The sequence below is a fragment of the Salvia miltiorrhiza genome, chromosome 6 (assembly GCF_028751815.1).
Source record: "Salvia miltiorrhiza cultivar Shanhuang (shh) chromosome 6, IMPLAD_Smil_shh, whole genome shotgun sequence".
NCBI classification, from domain to species: Eukaryota; Viridiplantae; Streptophyta; class Magnoliopsida; order Lamiales; family Lamiaceae; genus Salvia; species Salvia miltiorrhiza.
The window spans coordinates 2671678-2697369 of NC_080392.1; the positions used below are offsets into that span (position 1 = coordinate 2671678).

At 35.7% G+C, this 25692-nt stretch overlaps 3 protein-coding genes across 8 annotated transcripts; 1 reads left to right on the top strand and 2 right to left on the bottom strand.

Annotated features, from left to right (window-relative positions):
* Positions 1-3502: 3502 nt before the first annotated feature.
* LOC130987901 (mitochondrial phosphate carrier protein 2, mitochondrial-like) lies at positions 3503-8383 on the bottom strand. Its single transcript, XM_057911602.1, has 6 exons — positions 7829-8383; positions 4493-4854; positions 4362-4405; positions 4070-4284; positions 3875-3999; positions 3503-3786 (listed from the first exon to the last, which is right to left on the bottom strand). The coding sequence occupies exons 1-6, from the start codon at positions 8075-8077 to the stop codon at positions 3744-3746; spliced, it is 1038 nt and encodes a 345-aa protein (XP_057767585.1). The 5' UTR covers positions 8078-8383; the 3' UTR covers positions 3503-3743.
* Positions 4956-7433, bottom strand: LOC130987900 (dolichyl-diphosphooligosaccharide--protein glycosyltransferase subunit STT3A-like). The gene has a single exon (XM_057911601.1). It carries the CDS (start codon positions 7287-7289, stop codon positions 5259-5261), a length of 2031 nt encoding a protein of 676 aa, XP_057767584.1. The 5' UTR covers positions 7290-7433; the 3' UTR covers positions 4956-5258.
* Positions 8384-11013: 2630 nt separating the features above from the next.
* Positions 11014-23613, top strand: LOC130987902 (protein transport protein SEC24 C-like). 6 transcript variants are annotated; one of them, XM_057911606.1, is made up of 26 exons: positions 11014-11253; positions 11348-11414; positions 11526-12473; positions 14446-14658; positions 14811-14885; positions 15031-15129; positions 15406-15517; positions 15993-16120; positions 16870-16989; positions 17223-17303; positions 17548-17625; positions 17807-17899; positions 18112-18166; positions 18267-18343; positions 19096-19167; positions 19278-19361; positions 19445-19564; positions 19678-19746; positions 20231-20308; positions 20448-20586; positions 20804-20968; positions 21712-21857; positions 21936-22115; positions 22461-22549; positions 22667-22698; positions 23118-23613. In XM_057911606.1, exons 3-26 carry the CDS (start codon positions 11640-11642, stop codon positions 23222-23224), a joined length of 3246 nt encoding a protein of 1081 aa, XP_057767589.1. In that variant the 5' UTR covers positions 11014-11253; positions 11348-11414; positions 11526-11639; the 3' UTR covers positions 23225-23613. The 6 variants fall into 6 exon arrangements, with proteins under 6 accessions (XP_057767589.1, XP_057767590.1, XP_057767591.1 ...); XM_057911607.1 differs by having other exon boundaries at positions 11352-11418; XM_057911604.1 differs by having other exon boundaries at positions 11034-11253; positions 11348-11418.
* Positions 23614-25692: the final 2079 nt, after the last annotated feature.

The following is a 25692-nucleotide window of genomic DNA, read 5'->3' on the forward strand; positions in this document are numbered from 1 at the left end:
CTCCGTCCCACTACTACTAATGCTATTTGGACAAAATATGATGAAATACTTTATAACAAAAAAATTATTTAAAAAATTTGGTTCAAAATAAAATAAAATTTAGCTAGTTTTATTATTTTCTTTATATTGTAATTGTTTTGAAATTTTTAATGACCTTTTTAATTATTATTATTTTTTAAAGTACACAAACTACAAATAAAATAACAAAAAATAAAAAAATTTGTTAAAAAATTACGAAAAAACTATAATATAAAGAAAACAATAAAACTAAATGTATCCTTTTAAACTTGAATCAAAATTTACAAATAAATTGATTTTAAAATTTTTAACCTTATTTTTGTCCAGACAAATTTTTGTCCAAATAGCGCTTATATATGTGTGTCAGTGTGTGTGTGTGAGAAAAAAATGAAGAAATTTAAACTTTAAAAATTAGTGGTAGTTAATTGAGGGGCTAGTAGACTGTTAAATTGATTTTCATGAATTGATTTAAAATTTTACATATTTTATACCATTGACATTTCCTTAATTTATAAAATAATCACTAAAAACAATTTGAAATGTATTTTAAATTAAAAAATTCCTTTTTAATATAGTATAAATATAAATTATATGTTTAACGAGTTTAAACTCAAGTGCAATTGCAGTCAATCAAAATCTTGAAAAATTCATTTAACATCAAGAAAAACAAGTCATATATAATTTGTAAGCTCAATGCGTTTGAACTAAACTAGTATTTACACCACGTACAATACACGGAAAACATTGTTATATTTTTATATTTATATAAAATTGATAACTCAATTATACTAAAAAAATTAATGTTGACGTAATATATTTGAGCTTAATATTAAAAAATCAAAGAAAAATTCACAATAATAAAAATTGATATTATGAAAAATCAAAAAAATAAGTTTAAAAAATGAAAATAAAAAAGAATTGAAAAATAGATTTATTCGAAAAAATATGAGAAAAGAGAGAGATTTTTTTAAAAAAATATTAATCTTAAATAAATACTACTTTTACATTTTAAATCAAATATTTATACAAAATATATCAAATTAAAGTACATATTAAATATTTTATAATTAATCGAATTTTACAATTTTCAAAAGAAATAAAACAAACAAATAAAAAGGTAAAGAAAAAGGAAATTAAAATATTACAATTTACAAATAAGACTTCAATCTCATTATAATTACAAAATTGTTACTCAATTTTAAAATTGATTTCAAATTAAAAGTTGTCTTTTTAATATACTTTCTTCGTCCCTAAAAATTATGGTGCAATGAAGATTACATGAGTTTTAAGAAAAAAGTGTGATAGTTATGTTTTGAGTGAAGATTGAGTATCATTCATACCTTTTATAAATAATGAATGGAGATAAGATTTTTTATTAGTATAAATTTGTAGAGTTATTTTTAAATAAAAAAAAATTACTTTCTCCGTCTCACAAATCTTGAGTCATTTCTTTATATGGCAAAAAAATTTCCCTATATTCTTTTTATTTTTTTACCTATCACACTTAACACACAAACTACTACTCATTTTTTAATTCTCGTGCCGAAAAAAATTGCATCAAGATTCACAGGACGGAGAGAGTATAATTTAAGAACATTTCAAATTTTCAATATGATAATAAGATCATAATTAGAAACCACGAGTATAATAAATCGAACTAGCTAGCTCCTAATCGTAAAAATTCAATTAGACGTGAAAAATGACAAATATATGCATCGCCCCCAAATTGAGAAATTAATTAAATAACTTAAAAACTAAGGCACAATCTATAAAAAGTTAGCTTTATATTCATCATATAATAGTTGTTCTACTTTTAAAGCTCCTGAAACGTAAGATCGATTTCCACGTCTCATTCTAGAAAATGCAACTAATTTGACATCTGTGTCTTTTTTTTTTTCTTTTTCTTTTTGTAAATTATGGGGGAAAAAAAATCTGCTATAAGGGACAGGTCAAATCAAATAAAGTTTGCAAACACTAGTTGATTCCTAAATATTTCTGCTTATCAGCATACATTATTACAAGATGATTAACAACGGTTACATCTGATTCAATCACTGCACTAAGCATGAATAAAGTTCTTGGTTCGATCTTCAATTTAAGTGTTAATTTAATTTTTGGTATGGATATTTGTTCGTCTAGCGATAGAATAAAAATTTGGGTTCATTTCCGTCGTGACATCATCTTTAAAATTTTCATTATTTAATTATTTATTTATAAAATAAAATAAAACACCTCAAAATGATGTTTTAAAACAAGAAGATGACAATAATAATTTGACACAAGATGAGTGATAAGGATTTAGAGGAACATATCATTACATCTTTTGTTCTTCAATGGGAACTATCAATTATAAAAACAAAAAAATTTGGGTAATCGGGTGTAGCGTATAATCGAATTGACCCGCACTCAGACCCTGACTCCGCATCCTAATTTGATTCCGCGTCCTGATCCAAATCGTGTAAATGACACATTCGATTATACAAATGATACTGCCTATAATTGACACTATTCGATTATATAAATGACATTGTAATATTTTAAAATGCTATAATATCATTTTCAATCTTATAGTGTTATTTAAAATATTATAGTGTCATTTACAATCTTATAGTGTCAATTACAAGAAGTGTCATTTATATTTCTAAACAGTGTCAATTATACACAGTGTCATTTATATTTCTAAATAGTGTCAATTGTACACAGTGTCATTTACAATATTATAGACTTATAGTGTCATATGTATAACATAATATATAGTATCAATTGCATGCAGTGTCATTTGTATAACTGAATAGTGTCATTTATACGATTTGGATCTGAATGCGGGTTCGAATCAAGATTCGGATCAACTCGGGTACCATCTTTTATAAAAAAATTCTAGGGGAATTGGTTCATATTGTTGAATCTCATTAATCTTGGAACAAGATTTACTTGTTCAAAAAATAGATTTCTTTTTTTGGGGTGGGGTGGGGGGAAGGGGTCTTTTAAAAGTAATTTTTACCACAAGTATAAGTAATTTTTACCAGCAGTACTTTTGTCCTTTAGGAGTTAGGTAATTCAAATCAATTTTCAACTTATCGTGAAGATTTACACTGGATTCATCATATTGCTAAATAAATTCATGATTTAATGTTCGAATTTCATGGGGGCAAAAATTTAATTTATTTGAATTCATAATTTCTCAAAGCAAAATCATTTTTTAAATAAATTAATTATTCTATAACAGCATGCAGTTTATACTGGGGGAATGTTGTATATATAGGTAATTAAAGAATATATAACAATATATTTTAATGCAGGGATGAATGGTTTAATTTATTTTAACCGTTGTAAAAATTGCATCTAACTCAAGTGTGGGGTAATTTTTAACTTTATAATTCCTAATTGAACTCATATTAATCCTATATTTAGGAACCAAGAATCAGTCTTTTTCCCTAGACTTTGAGAAAATGGGCTAAACATATCACAAATCTGACCCACAAGATGCAAACAAAAATAAGAATATGGTATATATAATATGTTAATGATTTCATCACTATGCAGCCAAAGCCAATGCACACTAATAACACAGAGATGTAACAACAAATGATATCACTACATGCATCCACACTATGTCACTATGAGTCGAGCAAAATGACTAATCAAATCTTACTCATTGGAACCACACTCATCCATCAAAAATCAACACTTTTTTTCTCATCACTTCATTCACATCATCCCTGTGTTCATTTTGTTGCAGGATCATGGCTTCCACCACCAGTAGTAGGCCTGCAAAAACACCGGTGATTTCTTTCATCCGCGTCTCAAGAAGCAAGCGCATATGGTGAGGAGGAGGAGGAGGAGGAGGAGAACTTACAGCCCGAAATAGACCTTGCAAGCATCATAGATCACCCATTGTGCTCCGGTGAGAGTCCCAATCATCACGATACGAAGAGGGAGGCCCCGGGTGAACAAACCCCACAACCCCAGCTTGTCCACGGCCTACACGAGAGCAGCATCATTAACACATGGCGATCAGGGGAAACTGAAAAGGCGATTGCAGAATACTCACATCAGCTACCGTTGCACCCTTGGCATTGTTGAGGAACGAGACCAAGTTATCAGCCGGGTGTGAGATGGCAGCACAGAACACCCCGGCTATGTAGCCACCGGAGAAGCTCACACCAAGCTGCAACGCGTTGCTGCACTGCTCTTTCGGAGCCGGGATGGCATACTTGTATATGGCCTCCACAGTGTTCTCAAAAGTGGCAAACTTCATCATTGTGTCTACACAAGTTTTCCCACAATCATCAAATAAGGCACATACATATATACCAAAATCAAAGATGCAATCAAGACTTTACATGGAATCTGCCTCCCCCATAGTGGAACAATCCCTCTGTAGAGCCTGCAGAAACAAAATCAATGGTGACAAGAATAAACAAAAAAGTGAGAAAACAACAAGGTGTCAAGGGGCATATATATATATATATACCCTGAAATTCCTTCTGCCCTCACAATCTTAGGAAGGCCATCAGCCAGACCTCTGGCAAAGCCAGGCTGGGTTTGGACTCGGACCTTGACAGCCTCGAGAGGGCAGAGGGCAATGTCCGCGATGAACTCAGCTGAGGCGGATCCGGCCAGGTAGATGAGGGTCTTGTACTTGGCCGCGTGCTCGGCTCCAGCCACGTCGGAGTAGTACTTCTTGAAGAACTCGTAGAGCCCATATTTAAAAGCTCCTTGAGCACTGTAGCCAAGCAGGGTTGGAACCCAACCTCTATAGAAGCCTTTTACTCCTTGTTCCTTCATCACTATTCCAAAAGCAGAGCTAATGTTCTTGTACTTTGCAGGATCAATCTAAAATAAATATCAACATTTCATATATTGATACGATCCGTATCAATGGCGAAGCTTTTCGAGCAAGCTCAAACTCCAGAAATCAAGAGAGAAGAAAGAAGTTTGATAACTATCAACCAAATATTCATTTCTACTCAATAAACTTGGAGATTACATCATTTATACCTAATAATAAAAACCTAATGGGCTAATGGGCTAGAGCATAATAGGGCCAAGCTAGGGGATGGGCTGGGTGTATCATTCCCCACCCCTTCACAATCACCTTGTCCTCAAGGTGAAGCTATGAAAAAAATGGTGGTAGGAAGACAGCAGATGATTCAGCCTGCTAATTACAAAAATGAAACAAAATAGTGCCGACATAAAGATTGCCCGTCACATGCTTGGTAAGAAGCTTCGGCTGGAATCTAGCTGAAAGCTTGATAAAAGCTTTCATGAGAACGAGAGGTTAAAACAATTGATGGAGCAGAATAAGCCTCTGCTGCAGCCCAGACACAATGAACCACATAAAATGCTCCAAGCAAGACAAGCAAGAAGACGGCGATCACAGAAGTCTCCAAGGGCAAGACCAGAAGCTTCTTTTCAACTCGGGATACAAGAGACGGTTTCTCAGTGTTTTCCTTTTCCTTCTTTTTACTTTTCCTTGAAGGTCGCTCCTTTATTGTGTCCTCACTTTTCTCAGACTTCACATCATTTTGAGTAACATTAGTGGTATCCCCAGACATTATACAAGCTGCTGGAGCTAGTACAAGCATTAGGCGCACCATGACCCCCGAAAAATATACTGATGTAACAATGTAGAGAATTGCATAGGTAGGATCAAGAAGACTCAGACTTCGCCCACTCCATCCTTTGGTTGGGCTGGATGCTACCAATGCTATTAATACAGCCAATACAGCAAAGCAAAAAATCATCCCAACTGATACAACAAGAGTTACTGCTACTTTGAACATTTGTGGAGTCAGAAGTCCTTTGATATAATAGACAAGTGCCACGACATGTATTATGATGAAGACCAAGAATGATGCAAAATGCTCAGATGTCATGACAGCATTAAAACCAACAACAGGCACCAAAGCTGCTAGCAATGTTCCCAAGACAACAAGGGGAGCATAAGCAATGTAGAGGCGTGGAGAATAGCGACCAGTTACAATGCATAGCAGCACATGCATTGGGATGAGATTTATAATAAAGATGTACCCTCCCCAAGAGCAAACCATGTAAAAGTATGCAATTGCATTTAGAGTAGCATAAAAAAGGGATCCTGTGTTCAACGTCTTTATATAGAGATAGAAAGTGAAGATCAAAGCAAATATTGCTACTGCTTCATTGTCATAGCTGCCAGCCACAGATCGAGATATATATGATGGCACCATGGCCAGAGGAGCTGCAGCAGTCAAGCCAGCACCGGGGCCTTTAATTTCCTTTGTCAGAAGGTATGTGGCCCATGAAGCAAAAGCTGCAGTTAGTGTAAGCCCGGGGTAGACAGTTCCCCCAATCACACGCCCAAGAGGATACCATGTTCGGTCGTCAAACCAATTCCAGAAGTCATATACTCCACTTTTTGTAAGAAACTGTGTCACTCTGTAATTGAAATAAGGATCGAATTCATGAATTACACTCTCATACTTTATCACCGGAGGAGTTATTGGTGGTGGTTGTGGTATTGCAGGTGAAGGCGGGGAGCCCGGAGGCGGCTCGGCTGGTGGAGGTTGTATTGACGCTGGTGTTGGTATTGGCAGCAGCGGCAACAACGATTGGGGAACTATCAGTGGTAGCGGTGATGGTGATTTGAGTTCTGTAAAAACAAGAGGAGGGGTGATACAGGGTGAATAGCTGAGATCCATCCTTGCGGGAGGTGGCAGAGTGGGCGGATGTAGAACAGAGTGAAGTGGAATAGCTTTGGGTGGCAGATGGGTCGGAACATCAGTAAAGGGCCGATCCGTTGGAGTAACGGTGGTGGCGGAGGGTGCCGACGGCGAGAAAATCGGAGAGGGGCTGTGAGTGGTTGGGAATGGTGAAGGACTTGAGAAATTCTCCACCGTAGCTTCAACTCCAGCCATGAAATCTGGAGATTTAGGATCGCCGGAGTCATCCTCGTCGTCAGTGCCGAACATAATCAAGAATTTGCTGCGGCATCGATGGGTATCGGACCAGGTTTGGTCACAATTGTAACACAACCCGAGGTCATTTTTAGCTTCGATTTCAGATCGGCTTAGACGGCGAATGGGAAGAAGTGAGATGGAGTTAGTTGTATGTAGGATTGGGGAAATAAGGGGTGGTGGGGAAGAGAGTGGAAACAGGCTGAGATCTGGAGCAGTAGTTGGGGATAGAGGGAATGGGTTTGTGACTTGCAAATTGGCGTAAATGGAAGGTTGCAAGCTGGAGATGGAGGTGTGAAGCTCATCAATGGCGGCAAGAATTTCCGATTTTGACATTTTTTTTTTTTTTTTTTTTTTGATATTCAAAGAGAAATTCTCTCAATGAAAGCACCAATTGATACGATCCGTATCAATGGCGAAGCTTTTCGAGCAAGCTCAAACTCCAGAAATCAAGAGAGAAGAAAGAAGTTTGATAACTATCAACCAAATATTCATTTCTACTCAATAAACTTGGAGATTACATCATTTATACCTAATAATAAAAACCTAATGGGCTAATGGGCTAGAGCATAATAGGGCCAAGCTAGGGGATGGGCTGGGTGTATCATATATCCACCAAAATTAAATGGGATTTTATCTAATCAAACTCATACTCAAATGAATCATAACAAAATCTATGCAAAACCCCCAAAATTGATTATTGCTTTAACTAATTCAGAAATTCAACAAGCAAACTCCTCTATCAGTAATAGTATTCATAGTTTCAAGTCAATTCCCAATTACCACCATAAATAATCCAGATACCACAAGTGGGAGTATTCGATTGGAATTATCAAAATCAAATACAGTAAATGAAGAAATTTTAGGTCATTAACCTGCATGTTGCACTTGACAACATCTATAGGAGTGACGGCGGTGTGAGTGAGGCCGCAGCACAACATTCCGCCGGCCGTGCAAGCTGCATAATACGCCGGCGAGAACATCTCTATTCCGCCCTCCGCCGGCGCCGGAATCATTAACGGGTTCCTCTGCTCGAAATTCGCCGCTTTCTTCGACGTCAGCGGCGAAGCGTAGAGGAAGCTCGGGATCAACGATCTTCGCGATGGCTTCTCCGAAAACTCCATTCTTCAAAGTGAGCTAGAAATTCTTTGCGTGACACTTTTGTTGCAGGATTGAAAGAGGCGAAATACAGAATTTGGCGCGGCGTTTTGGAGTTTGTATAAATAGAATGAGAAATGAAGAAATATGATGATGAAAGTGGGTAGAAATTTCATTGGCGGCTGTTGAGTCCAAGCTGACGACTACCATCCATTTCCATTTCCATTTTGCTTTCCTGATTGTCACGAAACTCCAATCACCATGGAAGCATCTCTTTCACAATCATATGTCAATTATCATGTCGGCTGTGTGTGTGCGGTTTCAAATCCAACACTAAACTCTCGGATCTAATTAATCTTTATTTTACTTCATCAAATCTTCTAATTAGTATCATATTTTAATTTATCATTACAATAAAAGAATATTTTCTCAATAATTGATAATAAAAAAAATTCAAACATTTTTAATAAATTAGTACCCATCGAAATTAATTGTTAGAGCACCCACATTAGTTGACTCATCCGCTCGACTCCAGTCGATTTGGCGAATGAGTAGACCAATATAGGGCGAGGGCGACTCGAGCTCGACTCATATAGATGAGTCAGACTCATCCGTTATTTTGTGCACGCGCGTGCAATGCACGCGCCATTTGAAAAAAAAGAAAACAGGGCATTGACTCATAACCGACTCATCCGTGGATGAGCCTTCAATTAACTCAACGAATGCGAATGCTTGTATTGATTTTTCAAACATAAATAATTAGTTCATCAAGTTATTTATAATGTATTATATCTATTCAATGTATGGAGATATTATCTGTTTCTATTATTTATATATATTTTGTAGTAATTGTGTAGGGTGATAAAAAGTTTTTTTTTGCTCGAAAGCTACCGCTCCAAATTTCTCATACAAATTCAACCCCTCCTCCTAATGAAAATTTCTGGCTCCACCGCCAGAAGTAAAAACTTCCTCTAGTTAAATAGACAATTCTTGAAAGCCTTTATATATATTACATGGTGAGAGTGAGATGAAATAATCGACATAAATGAAAATTTATTGACATGAATTGGTAGAAAATGCCAGAGAAGTTTCAACATAATGAAAAAAAAAAAAGTTGAGGGAAAATTCAACAATAATTCTTGAGCTGCACACAATTCTTTAAAAGAAGCTTCCAACTCCAACTTTTAATTTTAGATGCGAAAATGCTTTTGTTGTTAGTAAGTTGACCATTAAAAAATTTGACCTGACAATCTATCGCATATTTTGTTGAAGCTAGCACTTAAAAAATAGCAAAATTAATTTTAATTGAGTTGAAAGTTTATTTTTCAGCACATAGTAAAAATAAAATTTTCATTTTCTCTACAATTGACAATTCTGTGGGGGTGCAGGGGGGGCATAATTCTATAAATTTAATTTATAGTTAGAGTTAATTAATATTTAAATCATGATATTTGACTCAAATAGTAAATTCAGCTATCACTTTCAAATTAGTGTTTGAGGAGATGCACATGTACTTGTAAAATGCAAACACATAACCGTTGGTTACAAAAGAAATCATAAATTTAAACTAACATAGATATAAAATTAATTTGCTTTAAGCAGTTATAATATGGAGTAATTTATTTGTCAGCAAGCTCCCTCGAGCTTGGACTAACATTTTAAAGTATCATTTGTATGTTGAAGTAGTATCATTGTAAAGACGGTTTTACTATAAAACCAGTTTCACAAGAATTTTTGTGTAAGATTAATAGCATTCAATCATATTTTCCGTCAAATTAGCATTCAATCATATATTTGACCAAATTATTTTATCATTCAAAACAAACGTTCTTCAAGGAGCGTTTACTTTGAAGTATTAGTTTTGATAGATAAAAATAGTAAGACTAATATCTTATTTACTTTGATGGATTGAAACTTTAAGATATCCCAAGACCTTTAATTATTCTTATTATTTAAGTTAATTTTATTTGATTCTTATTTCACTAAAAAGGTGAAATTAGAAAAATCCTACTCTTGATAATAAAAATACTCAATCATACAAAAAAAAGGCCCAATGTGTAAGCCCAATGCGAGAAATTGCCTTAGGTTGGGCTGGTACCAAAATCGGGCCAACGTGGAAAACCACCTTAGGTCAATCCAAAATCAAGTGGGCCATATGAGAGTAGGCTAAGCTGAGTTGGCCCGATATGTTTAGGCTTATAAAATCATGGCCCATGAGCTCGTAAATATTCCACTTGACATTGGCTTCCTTAAATATTTAGATTTTACACGTACAAATCAAATGCTCCCTTCCTCCATCCCAATTCAATAGACACAAGATCTGGACACGGATATTGAAAAATAAATAATTTATAATAAAAATAAATAAGATAAAATAACTTTTTTTAGGATAATTTATGAAAAAATAGAAAAAAAATAAAGATATTACTCCCTCCGTCCACCAATTCAAGGCTTACTTGCCTTTTTGGTCCGTCCACAAAAAAAATGCCTACCTATTTTTGGTAAGTTTTTATTCATTATTTAATCAAAAAAGTCAAAGATTCTTTACAAAAAAGTAGGACCCTTTCTCAACTCAACTAATAAAAATACACTTTTTATTAAAAAGTGGGACCCTTTTTCCACTCAACTAATAAAAATACACTTTTTCTTAAAACCCGTATTTTTTCATATAGGTCTTTAATTGGTGGACGGAGGGAGTATTATTTTAAGTGAAAAAAGAGATAATTTTGTGAGAGACACAATAACATTTAATGTAATTTTGTAAATAATGGGTTGTGGTTATTCGTTATTTTTTAAAAATGACTTATTGAATTGAAACATCAAAGTATGGAAACACGGTTTATTGAATTGAGACGGAGGGGATGTATATTTTGTTCAAAGTCACGTGCCTGCCTTGAATGTGTCACGTGAGTACACATCATCAGTTGATTTCTATTTGCTGTACATCATCATCGCCCTCTTTATGTTTCTATTGCAAAAACCGAAAAAAAAAATGAAAAAAAAGGCAAAAAAGTAAATGAAAGCTGCCAATTTCAATAATTTTTTTTTATAACCGTAATATGTGAATTTTGCTTTGATCCTTCAGAAATTTACCAATTTTGCATTTTCTTTTCTCTCTATCTATCAATCTCGACTTCGATCCGTAACTATTATCTATCGATCTCAGCCAAAAACTGTATGCAATTTTACGCGCAACATTAAGGTACCTCCAAGCTCTAATCTGTTGAATGTTGATTTGTTTTTGTCGTTTTGGTTCCACTTCTTGCCTGTGATTTAATTTTCTGATATTTGCGTAGTAAGATCGGAATCTGGTCGGAAAGCGGTCGGTTCCTCCTGTAACGGACCGGAATTTCGGCCTCCACCGTAGGTCTTTATATAATTCATTGTTTACTTCTTTGGTTTATTTAGGTATATTTCGTATATGTGTGATTTGGCTCAAAAGATTGTTTCTTGATTCATCCGCCTATTTTGTAGGTTTGAATTGGATTGGATTGGGGAGAGATTTTTGAAGTTTCACTGTGCTGAGGATCTGCGGATATTTATATCTTTTATCTTTTTGTTACTAGAGATTTCTGATTAGTTGAAGTGATGGCAGCTCCTGGGGGACCTAGGCCAGGGAATTTCCCCCCGAATTATAACCCGAATTCCATTGCTAATAATATGCAAAACCTACAAATTAATCAGCCTAATCAGCAGCAACCGAACAATGTTGGTGGTAGTGCCCCTAGACCTCCTCCGAATACAACTCCATTCGGTCAACAGGCTCCGGCTTTTGCTGGTAGCAGACCAGGCCCGCCTCCCCCTGGTGTATTTCCAAGGGCTCCGGTACCACCCAATGCTCCTGCTCAAACTACATTGCCTCCAAATATGGGTTCTACTAGACCCACTGGTCCACCACCTGGATCTCAGCCTCCTCCCTTTGCATCAAGACCACCACCACCTGGGGCGATGCCATCATCTGTTGGTGGGCCTGTTGCTCCCTCGCCTCCTGCATTGGGGCCTCGTCCCGGATCATACCCGTCTTCCCCTCTGACATCAGCTCCCTCCACTCCTTCCCATGCAAGTGCTTCTGGTTCAATTAGTAATGGACCGCCTACATTTGCACCAGGGATGACACAAGGTGGGTCACCGTTCCCTCCTGCTATGGGTAGTATGCCGAGGCCGTTAGGTGGACCTCCACAACCACCAGCTATGTTATCATCTAGGCCTTCTTCTCAGCCGCTGCAAATGCGCCCTACTTTTGGTGGTCCACCTACTGCTGTATCATCTGCCTCTGGGCAACCTGCGCCGCCATTTTCAGGCCCACCACATAATATGATGCCTCCTCTGGGTTCATCGCCATTTTCAGCACCAAATACAGGCATGCATCAGTCTATGAGTTCTCCTTATGGGATGCAGACATGGCCAGCACAGCCACAGCAGGTTAATTATATGAATTTTACTGCTCTTCTATCATATGTTGAATATTTTTTTTCTGCACTCTATTGATTACTATAATTTATTCTGCTGCTTAAATTCATTATGACTGACCTGTAAATCATGGAGATATACATGGTTGGGATACACTTGAATCTAGCTAATGATAATAACGAGCTTCTGATTTAAACGAAACTCAGTATCGTATATATGGGTTGTAAATAAATTACACGAGATGAAAGCGAATCAAATTGACCATGTTCTGTAATGAGTTGTGCAAATAACTTCTACTAAAAAATGAGGTAAAAAAAGAGCTGGCAAATTTCGAAGCAGGTGCCTCGTCCAACTTTTATGGACTGAATTATGCTATCTATGCTATATACATGAGGATAAAAACAGATGCCATTACTGAAGCAGCTTGAATAGTTCCAGGAGTAAGATATTGAGTAACAAGAATGATCAGCTTTGACAGCATCATTCCTAGATTGCAATATTAGAATAAGCATCTTAACTCTTGAGCTATGATCCATGTCCTTTACATTATGGTGCAAGATTACAATCAAAAGGCATGATGACCATAGTTTGGAAACTGAAACCATAAAGATTTAGTTTTTGTCTTTCTAGGAACTTTGAAATGATGATGATATCAAGCTATGAATGAGGGTTGCACAAATTGCACAACAAGCCATGATCATACTTTAAAATATGAGCTGATCATAAGCATGTATTGTTCATATTTTGAAAATTTTCAATTCATAATAATTTACATTTAGTGCTAGAGGAGTTTATGGTCGGAACCTGTTTAGATGCCAAATGAAGGCTTTGAGGGGCCTATGCTGTTTAGCTGCTACATAAATACTTTCTAAGGGTTTATGGTTTTGGTGTCTGTGCTTCCTGCTCGACAATAGGATAATTTCAATTCTGTAGTTGGGATATTTTCCACTATGCCTCTAGTACTAACTACTAATATAAATTCCAAGTATGCTTCTGCATCCAACTATTATGTCATTTGTGCCATTGACATACAACTGTTTAGTAGTTTGAAAAGTTATCATCATTATCATTTAATGATTATTTGTATAAGAGTACTCTATCAATATTTGAGATATAGCTTTGCTTTTGCATTTTTAATCGGAAATGATTATTCAAATTCTTGCTGAACTTCTCTTATTGTTATCGATAATTTCTGGGCATGCAATCCGATAAGAGTTGTGCAGGTGTGTAAGTGATCTTTATGGTGATTTTAATATGAAAACATAAAAAACTGGAAGAGAAAGAGACTTATAAATAAGTGAGCGAAGGAAGCTAAAGAAAACTACCTAGTATCACAATTACCACAGTGACAGTATGCATTGTTCTCTCTTTAATTAACATTTTCCCTGTTTCTAAGCAAATCCTTGAATTTGTAGTTTCAACAGAAGTGAATCACATAGAAATTACTTTTGGTTAACTGAAGTGGTATTTTATAGAATGTATATCGTAGAACTAGGACTTGTGCAATATCAGTCTGCTTGCTTTTGAAGCATGTAATGTACAGATGAAAGTACCATAATCTAGTTTTCCTTTCAAGGTTTGTGCTTGCAACCAAGGAATACTACCTTCTATTTTGCAGTTTTAGGTTCTTTGAACTTTACTATTTAATGCAATACGATTCTTCTATAAACTATGCTATCTACATTTATATAATTGGAGCTTGTTCGAAGAAAGAACTCACACTTGGTTCAAGGCCTCAGGCTCCCTCAAAGTTTTCCTATATGTGCCAGGTTAAATGGTTAGAAGAATGTAATATTCTTTGGACTTGAACAGATATCCCTGATTAACCTGAACGGCCTTGCTACACACTGTAGAGTTAACTATTATGACATCCATGATTTCACATCTAAACAAGCATTAAGGAGGACATTGCAGCTCAATAACATCATCAGACTACTTTATCATCTACTTCATTTTACACTCTAAATGTAGTGCTAATGTCTAGGTGGCTCCACCTCCTCCTATTCCTGGGCCTATGCAGCAGCCTCCACGGATGTTTGGAATGCCACCCGGCGGACAATCACTTCCAAATCAATCTATGGCTCTGAACCAAGCAGGGCAATCTAAAATTGATCCCAACCAGATTCCCCGCCTTTCTCCTAGTGCTTCTGTAATTGTTCATGAGACCCGTCAGGGCAATCAGGCAAACCCTCCTCCGGTAATTATATTCTTACTTTCATTTAGTTTAATTCTTGTATGTTTACCCAAAGTTGGTATTCCCTGTCCTAACTATTAACCTAGTGATATTCTTTTATCACTTCAAATGTTTAGATTGTCCTCTTTTTACTCATTTGTCTCTTCTTTGTGAAGCCTGCAACAAGTGACTATATAGTTAAAGACACTGGAAATTGCAGTCCACGCTACATGAGGTGTACTATCAATCAGGTTTAAGTATTTAATTGCATCATTGGCTGTTTTGACAATTATCTTTTTCTCATATTGTTTCAAACTATTTTTCTACCTTTTATGCATGACTTCCTCCTTAAGTTAGTACTGCTAATAACAATGGGGTTTCCCTTTGTTTTATTAGGTTCCGTTGACTGTAGACCTTCTATCTACATCTGGAATGCAGCTATCTTTATTGGTCCAGCCTTTAGCTCTCGCACATCCATCTGAGGAGCCTATCCATGTAAGTGAAGTAAAATTTGGGACTTTTGTCAAATGAAGAATTTGGTGTTACTCTAGACCTTGAGGAATTTTTTTTACACAGTTCTCCCGTAAAGGGAAATTTCTAACAAGCTGTTATATGCTCCAACTATATTTAAGTTGATCTGTAAAGTTTACATGTTTGACTATGACTTCCATGCTATACTTGCTATTTTTAGGTTTGAGGGTTAACATGACCTTTATCAGGATAATTTTATAGGCGCTGAACTACTCTAATTTCTTGTTTTATTACTGCTAGGTCGTAGATTTTGGGGAAAGTGGTCCTGTTCGGTGTTCTCGTTGCAAAGGTTACATTAATCCTTTCGTGAAGTTTATTGACCAAGGAAGACGTTTCATTTGTAACCTGTGTGGTGAGAATTACTCTTTTGCTATTCTTTTTGTTAGTTATTTTTTTTTTTTTTTTTTTTAATTATTATTTTTTTATTTTATATATATATATAAAATCTATTAGCATAATTCCGTAAGTTCAACTTCATGATGGTGCCCATTGTCTGTTTACACATAGTGAAATAAATGTTGAAATAACTAATTAACTTGTGAATTATCTTTATATAAATTGAGCAGATATATTGAGCTTTTACAAAAAAGTCAAAACCATGACCTATAATTGCTTGGACCTAAGTTCTTCATTACATTGGTGGTGGGAGTATTTGCTGTGTTTATTGGCAGTTGTGTTGTATCTTGCATAATTGCTCAACCTGAACGTTGCGTCACATGTATGCATGATAGTAATATATTATTGGCATTATTCCCAAGATTTTCTTGCGTCCTCTTCCTTTTTTGTTGTCTTTTACTTTATCCTTTTGTTTTTGGGTTGTGGTGCAGGATTTACGGATGAAACTCCACGTGACTATCACTGCAACTTAGGTCCAGATGGCCGGCGTAGAGATGCTGACGAAAGGCCTGAGCTATGCCGAGGAACAGTTGAATTTGTTGCTTCTAAGGAGTACATGGTAAGTGCCACGTGTTTCCAGCAAGTATTGGATTGGGATGAAGTGATTGTTAGGAACTCATGTCTGGGATTCTATAACTAATTAGGACCAATCATGTTCTAGACTTCATTTAAATAGCACACTTGTTAATGCAAAAAATGAGTATCCGTTTTATGATTTGAACTATCTAGGGCATGATTTCCTATTTGAGGAATAAGGTATATAAATGTATTATTTGATAGAAGAAAAATCAGCAGTTCTTCCACAAAGGATTGTGATAGTATTTTTTTTTTCTGTGGGCCGATTTCTCTTGAGACTGTGCCAACAGCCTGATTATTGTAACAAGTACATCCATATGTTGAATCAAGTGCAAAGATTTAATTAGTGTTTAAATCTTTGTAGACACTTTTATTGTTGTTATGGATCAACTAGAACGTGCAATGCATGACACAGGTGGGGAAAGGGGGGAAGAGGAGACACATTAGTTTCATAAGATTTTATATTTAATGAGACATTAAATTGTGTCTACAATAAAAGAGTTTGCTGTTTACACTATATACTACAATGCTGGCTTTATTAGCCCATTGCGTGTATCTTCTACAACAATGAAGTCTGCAGAGTTTTGAATGCATACTTGCAAAATTTGGAGTTAGTTTATGTGTGGATGTTTGTGGTGTAGGACACAGAGCTTCTCTTGCATTTATTGATCCATGAAATATAGATCTTTCTTATTTCTGTTGTGTCTCATGATTTTTCTTATGCTATTTCAGGTGCGTGATCCAATGCCTGCTGTATTTTTCTTCCTAATTGATGTATCCATGAATGCTACACAAACTGGTGCAACTGCAGCGGCGTGCAGTGCCATCAGACAAGTGATAGCTGATCTTCCAGTAAGTTCATGCCTGTACTTCTCACGCGATAACATTTTATTTGTGGACCTTCCATGAATTAAAGCTTCTAAACATTTATTGCTTGAAGGGGATACTTGGAGGTGGGTGTATCAACAAACTCAGGAAAAATGATTTTCAATATTTAGCTTGTAGTTGTAATGATTTGTTTAATTGCCAAATAAGTTCTCGAACATGTTTAACTTCTATCTTGATTGACTATGTTTCCCATGCAGAAGGGTCCTCGAACAATGGTGGGTATTGCTACGTTTGATTCCACCATCCACTTTTACAACCTAAAACGAGCTTCACAGCAGGTTGGTGGAAAATTTTCTTCTATCTGGTGAAAGAATAAGCATTTTATCTATTCCTTGAATGTTATTTACTCTCTTACATGGCAATTTTGGTCTGTAATTAATTATATGTTCTCCATTAGTCATTTTTGTGTTGTTCTTAGACTTGTGCGTTGCAGGAGCCACATGTGGTAGATGTAGATCACAAATTCTTCAGTCAGTGCAGTAGGTGCTTAGTTTTAATTACTTCTTCCTTTTGTTTTTTCAGCCATTGATGCTCATTGTTCCTGATGTTCAAGATGTCTATACTCCTCTGGAAAGTGATGTTATTGTTCAATTTTCTGAGGTTGGTATCATTCTATTTTTGAGATATATGTTCTTTCATAGTATGCAGCATGTAAACCCCACCCCAAACCAACAAAAAAGTAAAAACATAAAAGCAACCTTTTTATGATCAGGAGAGAAATTAATGTTTTCTCTTATCTTACAAACTTCCCAAATGATGGAATTTTTTTTGGTAACTGCAGTGCCGTGAGCATTTAGAAATGTTACTTGACAACATTCCTTCAATGTTTGAGAGTAATAGAATTGCTGATTCAGCTCTTGGTGCTGCTGTGAAGGTATGCACACATGAAGATTTTTTTAGCATACTTTTTTAACATACTATGTTGTTTGGCATCATTTAGTTGTTGACTAGAATTGATGGGCGGATGGAAGTGCTAAGTACATTATGTTCAATAATGATATAAATAACCTTGCATATGAAAAGTCTAAATTGATCATGAGCAGACTACATGATACTCAAATTTTATTGTCCCATTTCTTACTTTAGGCTGCTTTCCTGGCAATGAAAAGCACTGGTGGCAAACTTTTAGTTTTCCAGTCAGGTAAGCTGATAAATATAACTGTATGTTTATGAGCATGCAAACTCACCCCCTTAAACCTCTGCCTGTCATACAAGTGTACTAATAATTTGTGATATTGCAGTTTTGCCGTCAACTGGCCTTGGATCCCTTTCTGCTCGAGAAGCAGAAGGCAGAAGCAACATGTCGGCAGGAGAAAAGGTCTTAATGCTGCATATATCTGCATTGTTAGGAGTTAGGACTGATACTATCATAGTTTTCGTAAAGCCTTTTTTCCCGCCCATTCCCTTTTCAAGTGTCCATCTATAAAATTCTTTCTCACCATTGAGTCTGGCCCATCTGGGTGTAATAGTAGTCTTTGGTTCCCTTCTTTTCTGCGTGGAAACACGATCATCAGTTTTCGGGTGCACTGTGGTAAACAAATTAATCATGCATTTCCTTTATATTTCATATATCCAATACACGTCAAGTGCAATAGCTACTTTTTTATCCTTTAATTAATTGTGATTATTTAAGTTTGGGGTGGTGGCCAGCTATTTGCCACTTACGTACCATTGCAAAATGATAATTACAACCATTCTTTGGCCGATGAGTATAGTATATTAGTATTGGTGAAGTAATTATCAGTGTCAGGAACATTATTGAATGAGCTAGCGTCTACTTGCTCGGTTCCCTCAAGAATTTCTTCCTACCTAGCAAGTTGCCTCTAACTTTAGTATTCTTTTTGACCCTAACTAATGACTTCTCTAATATTTATATGCTATTCCTACGGGCACAAAGGCAATCCATTCCAGTACAAGATTGCCACTCAAAATAAATAAAAAAACAACTTTAATTAGATAAATTACAATTCATCTTACTCCATCCCTTATGATGTATGATAATGATTCCTACAATAGTTCACTACATGAGAGATAAAATACCCTACTAATTGCAATAATGCTTGATTTCAGGAGGCTCACAAATTGCTTCAGCCTGCTGACAAGACTCTAAAAACTATGGCAATAGAACTTGCAGAGTACCAGGTGACATAAAAGTTTATAGTTTTGAAAATGCATGATACTGACACTATCTCCATGTTTTTGTTTTATAATTGGAGCCAGCTTTTTTCTTGTCTTATTTTCATTACTTTCAGGTCTGTGTTGACTTGTTCATTACATCGCAAATGTATGTGGATATTGCTTCTCTCTCCGTTATTCCAAGGACAACTGGAGGCCAGGTATTTGAATGACGTTGGAGTAATCAGATAGTATGTCTGATTCTGTTATTTTCAAAATCTGAATTCGTGATTTACTTCTATAGGTATACTACTATTATCCTTTCTCTGCCCGTTCTGATCCTGCTAAGCTTTACAATGATCTTCGGTGGAACGTCACAAGGCCCCAAGGGTTCGAGGCAGTGATGCGTGTTAGATGTAGCCAGGTGAGATTCTAGAAAGCTATTTTTTGAGCTTTCTACTTATGTGTAACAATATGTATCTGGCAAACAGCTCTTAAATTGAAGGCGAGGTTATATTGTTGTTGTTTCCTGGATAGGGTATTCAAGTTCAAGAATATTCTGGTAACTTCTGTAAGCGCATACCGACTGATGTTGATCTACCTGCGGTATCTCTCTCTCTCTCTCTAACACACAAAAGATAAACACATACACAAAAAATATTAGTATAAAGTATTGACGTTGATGTAGATTTCACAATAGTTTATTTTTAATTTGTTCAGAATTTCCACAGTTTCTTGTCCTTTCAAGTCTGCACTTGCATTTCCAGATTTTTGAGTCAAAGCTTCATAGAGGCTTACTTTTGTTTTTGCAAAAATGTTGTCACTCTTCATAATAATGCAAATGCTGAATAGGTGGCCCCATAGCTTATACTGACTACTGTGATGTTCTATAAAGTTGCTCCTTTCTTGAAATCCATGGAAGCACCTTGGTTTGCTGTTACATGTGGTGTTGCACTTGTTTGTTCTTCTTTATTCTTCTATGGCTTACTGTAGTGAGAATCTTTATTATGAGACCAAGTTTGTTATTGCTGCTGCACATTTAGTTTCTTGGTCAGATTTGTTTCAAGTTATTTGATCATCATTTTTCCAGATTGATTGTGACAAAACAATAATGGTCTCCCTGAAGCATGATGATAAACTACAGGAAGGCTCTGAGTGTGCTTTTCAGGTACCACTTTATGTTGCTGCTGGAACTCCATCTAATAATAATTTTATTATTTTCCTGGAAAAGGTTTTTGTAGTACTCATTTCTCTTTCTCTTTGTAATCATTATTCATCTAGTCGCTTTGTTGATTAATGTTGTGTAGTGTGCCCTTCTTTACACTACTGTATATGGACAAAGAAGAATCAGGGTTTCAACATTGTCCCTGCCTTGCACCAACATGCTCAGTAACCTATTCCGCTCTGCTGATCTAGACACCCAATTTGCATGTATCACAAAACAAGGTACTCTAATATTATAAGTTTTCTGAGAATGCTTTTATTAAGTTTGTTTGTTTGTATGTATTTTGTATTGCTTGGAGGCAGCTGCAATACTATTGACTATGCTATTTCTTCTACTACTTTTCAAATTTGTTCTCTGCATTTAGAGAGTTCTGGTTTTTAGACATCTAGCATAATATTTGACACTGACTCTGTTGCTCTGTCATACATTACGTGACAGCTGCTATTGAGATTCCTTCAGCCCCTCTTGCACAAGTCAGGGATCAAGCTACTAATGTTTGCATCAACATTTTATACTCGTACCGGAAGTTCTGTGCTACGGTGTCATCGGCCGGACAACTTATTCTGCCTGAGGCGCTTAAAATGTTGCCTCTCTATACGCTTGGTACATTCTAAGTTTCTTTTTCCTATATGTTTGATAGTTTCTCGTGTATCACCCATGTTCCTCCTAGTAAATTTGCGAACATCTCATGTGGTTCAAACTTGCCAAGTTCCTGATTACACTATTTTCTAACGATATGTGGAAACATGCTTGAATGAATATATGTTCTGTATTCATCTATTTGAATTATGCAAGTACATATGCAAGGCTAAAACTATTCGTATATACAATCTACCTTACATATATGTATATACAATCTCTAACAATGGCTACGTTATCTATTCGTTGAATTACCCTAATATTTTGAACTAAAGAATTAATCTTCACTCCACTGCAGTTATTCATTGAATTCTCTTATGTTCCAAGTATACCCTTGCCATCGTGATATAATCAACCATTTGACTGCATATGGAGTTTCAGATACTGTGTAGTTTTTCACGCAACTGCATCAGAGAGTTAGTCGTGTCAAATTCACAACAAATGAGAGGATACTCTTGGAATAAAATGCCATTTTTGATAAATGAAGACTTCTCTTAGGATATCCCTGGAAAGACTTTCCTAGTACAGGGTGAAATGGCACTATTGGAATGTGCTTGAATTTTAAACAACATAGGCTTCCTATGAGTGCTGCCTTTAAAGTATTTTTGTGAATTATGCACAACCTATGTATCTTATATGAGTGGTTAAAGTCTTTTACATGATAGTTTCATATTTGGTTTTAACTATTTGGTCTATGCCTTTTTCAGCTCTACTCAAATGCACTGGATTACGGCCTGATGGAAGAATTGATGATAGGTCTGTTTGGATTAATTATGTCTCACCATTACCTACTCCTTTGGTGATCCCATTGGTGTACCCTAGAATGATAGCACTTCATGACCTTAATGAGAAGGTATGGAGATTTAGAGACATACATATCTTTATTGGTTTTATGTATTTCCTCGTCTCATTTTTCATGCTGATTTCTCAGGAGTTAGATGATTCCATTATCCCCGCTCCGATTCCACTCTCCAGCGAGCACATTTCTATTGATGGAATATATCTTCTTGAGAATGGAGTTGATTGTTTGATTTATGTTGGTGAAAATGTTCAGCCAAATATTTTGCAACAGATGTTTGGCATTTCATCAGTTGAAGAGATTCCTAATCAGGTACTGCCATGTGAAATCTTGGTGTACGGTGTCTCTGTGTCTCTACTTTTGGATTTTCCTTGGAAAATGTAATCCAAGTCATATGCTACATAAGTTTCCATGCATTCATTTGTTTGAATAGCTTTTACTTGTCGATCTCACAATTTTTAAGATCCATTATATCTGTTTCCCTTTTCTCATACTTGTTGCTTACTGTTGCTTTTAATCACTGAGCTCATCATCTCTTCTTATACCCCATGCACAAGGAAAAAATATTCAGCACAGCGGTAGTACAGTAACTAGTTATGCATGAATCTTCTATTTGGCGAAAGGGAACGCACTTATAGCCTTTTCCTTTTGCATCAGTTCGTTTTGCAGCAATATGAGAATCCCTTGTCAAAGAAGCTGAATGACATTGTAAATGAGATAAGGCGCCAACGTTGTTCTTACCTACGGTAAGAACATGTTTTCTTTATTGGTTGCACCAGTTGATGTAATATTTTGTTCTGTTATCTTTTTATAATCATTTTTGCATACTTCTCAACTCTCCTTTTCTCTTTTTTGTTCTGCAGCTTGCGACTCTGCAAAAAGGGGGATCCATCAGGTTAGTTCATCACAAATTCACCCCAACTTAACTGTCTTTTACAACCTGGGTCAGCCATCTGAGTTTCCCAAGACCCTAAAGTTCCATGTGAATGAAAAGGAATACGAAATTATGGGGAAAATAGAGGAATCAGGAAAATATAATTTGGATAATTAACGACAGCATAGGACGTTCTGCTACTAGAAGAGGATCTTGGGTTCTATAGGAGTGTCTACTAATTAGTGACTATCAGTCTTATTTTCTTTTTTCTAGTAATGGTATAGAGGTGTTGGAGCTAAATAACAATAGTAGTTTAAACTTCCGGTTTTCATTGTTATTAACACGATTTCTGACCCGTTGATCCTGTTGCTGTTTCTCAAGACTGCCATTAGTTTTACACCTTCTCGTCCTTCTTCTCAAAGATTCATTTTTCTTTGCAGGGATGACGTTCTTCTCGTACCTGGTTGAAGACAAGATGGCTAATGGGTTCTCATACGTCGAATATCTGATACACATTCACCGGCAGATTCAAAGTAAAATGGCTTAATTAGCTACGGGCAAAAGTTTTTGACACCTCGGAGAAGAACACATGAGCTGAAGTTGGTGGAATCTTGATGTTTGCTGCGCCGCTTCTTGGAGATCTCGACGAATACATCTTTCCTTTTTCAGTGAGGTTTGGAGGTTATAATTTTGTTTAGACGATCATTACTTTTGATGGGTTTCTTGATAAAGGTAAAAGAAATAGAAATAAAACTCAAAGGAGTTGGTTTCAGGTTTTGGATATATTCCTATCTATAAGCTTTTGCTGCATTTTTTTTTTGAGATGTAGAACACGTAATGTTGTATAATTATTTAGATTTAGTGATCGTTGTTGATCCAACTTGTTGTAAGGCACACCACACCATTGATGAAAGTAGGACTTCCAATTTATCAAAATGTTCATTGAGTTGTGTGATTTTTGTAGTTAGTCTTTTGTATGTTGATTCCGGTAGTGCAAATGGATATGAATATTTGATTGGATTATCATTAAACCAAAAAAGATGATAATAAATTGGATATAGGGGCCGACGATTAATTATGCAACATTTCTTAGAGGTTTATATAAATAGATAATAGTATTAGAATTAGCAAAATCACCTCCCAAAAATAATGACACTTGAACACTCTTTGTTGACTAAAAATAGTCTTAGAAGGAAACCATACGAGTTTCAACAAAAGTAGTTGAGTGTATTATGAGTGATTGAGTGGAGAAGGGGTTTCATTTAAAAAAATAGTATTAATAATAATAATTAATTATATTATGAGTGGAAAAAAAAGCTTATGATGTGATAGAAAGTTTCAAAAATAGTAAGGGATTAATTTTTGTGGACGTCTTAAAATGGTAATAATGAATTAGATTTTTTTTATTGATGGATGAAATACATAATATTACCGAAAGTATTACCACAAAAATAAATAAAATGCAGAAGAAAAGAATAGAAAAAACAAAAAAAAAATAGTCAATTGTAATGTTTCAAAAATATTAGCAAAAACATTAAGGGTAACTGACGCTAAATACCCCAACTAATTTCATTTTCGCGTTTTGCATCAATTTAAAAATTTCAGCCATAGTATACTTCAACTATGCTATTAAACAGTTTTTGCAAATGGCTAAGTAATATATCCGGCGAAGAATTCCAACCAAACACCACAATCATCCCACTGACAAAAATCAAAGTAAATTGTCACAAAATCAACCCACAAATTAAATTGACAAAAACCTCAAATTAAGGCTTACTTGACGAACTCGACAGTAATAGAACCTATGTTGTGAATTTTTCTTTGTGTGAGAAGTCTTGTATTCGATAGAAAGATCATGCTCGCATCTTAATTTCCCATCAAACCTATTACACATTTACACTTCCCAGGTTTGTGAGGAACCTTTAGGGATGTGTACGAACCAGTCGAATAGGTCGCCATTGCTTCAGCCTCCCTTCGATTTCGAATTTGTATGGGTATGAAGTGTAAGAAATGAACAAATCAAATTTTCGAAATGTGAATAAGAACCCTAATTATAAGACGAACCCTACACTTAGATTAAGGGATAAGAACCCTAATTTGAAATACAATTAAAAATAATTAAGTTCAATTATAGTTTATATATAAACTAAGGGCGAGTTTGATAGGTATTATTAGGTGAGATAAATTGTTTTTCTCACCTTTTCCTCCTATTTGATAGACTTCACCAATAATCATTCAGGCCCGCAGAAAGAGTCCAGCTCGCACCAAAGTCACTGTTTCACTGAGAAAACTCATCCGCCGCTCACCCCAGTTGAATTATATGGTCTTGAACAGTGATTTAGATTAAGTTTTTCGTTTACGATTTTATCCCTCCGTCTACTTCAAAAATCGCTAGCTTCATCAAATCCGGTCTTACTACGCCATTTCTTTGACACAACCAACCCTCGATTCTTCAGACTTCAACGGCTGCTCGTCGGTAGACACGCGTTGAATTCGTCGAAGGTGAGGTTTGAGAAATTTCAAAGGTGAGATTTCTAGCGGTAGGAATGATTTGGTGAGATTTCGTTGAATTGATTCGTCGAAGGTGAGATTTGATTTATTTCTGGTCGTAGGAATGATTTGGGCCTGCAAATTTGTGAAATTTCGAAATCAGATCTGCGCAATTTTTCGATTGATTCCTCTGAGACTTGGCGAAATCAAATTTCGAAGAGTTTGATTAGGGTTTTCTGTTTTAAAGATATTTTTTCTTCTTCTGATTTGGATCTGCAAATTTGTTTTGCGGCTGTAAAAAATTGGTCTCAAAGCTTTCTCTTTCGCCAAAATTATTGCTTTTGATGTGAAGACCAAATTAATGGAATAGAAGCTGAGATTTGAAATATGAAATTATTTGCTCAATAGCTGAGATGTTTGGCTTCGAAATATTTGGCTATGAATTGATATCCCATTGTGATTTGCAGAAAATCTGAAATGTCTTGTGCCATCTTCACATAATACCAATGACTTGCTGACACTTCT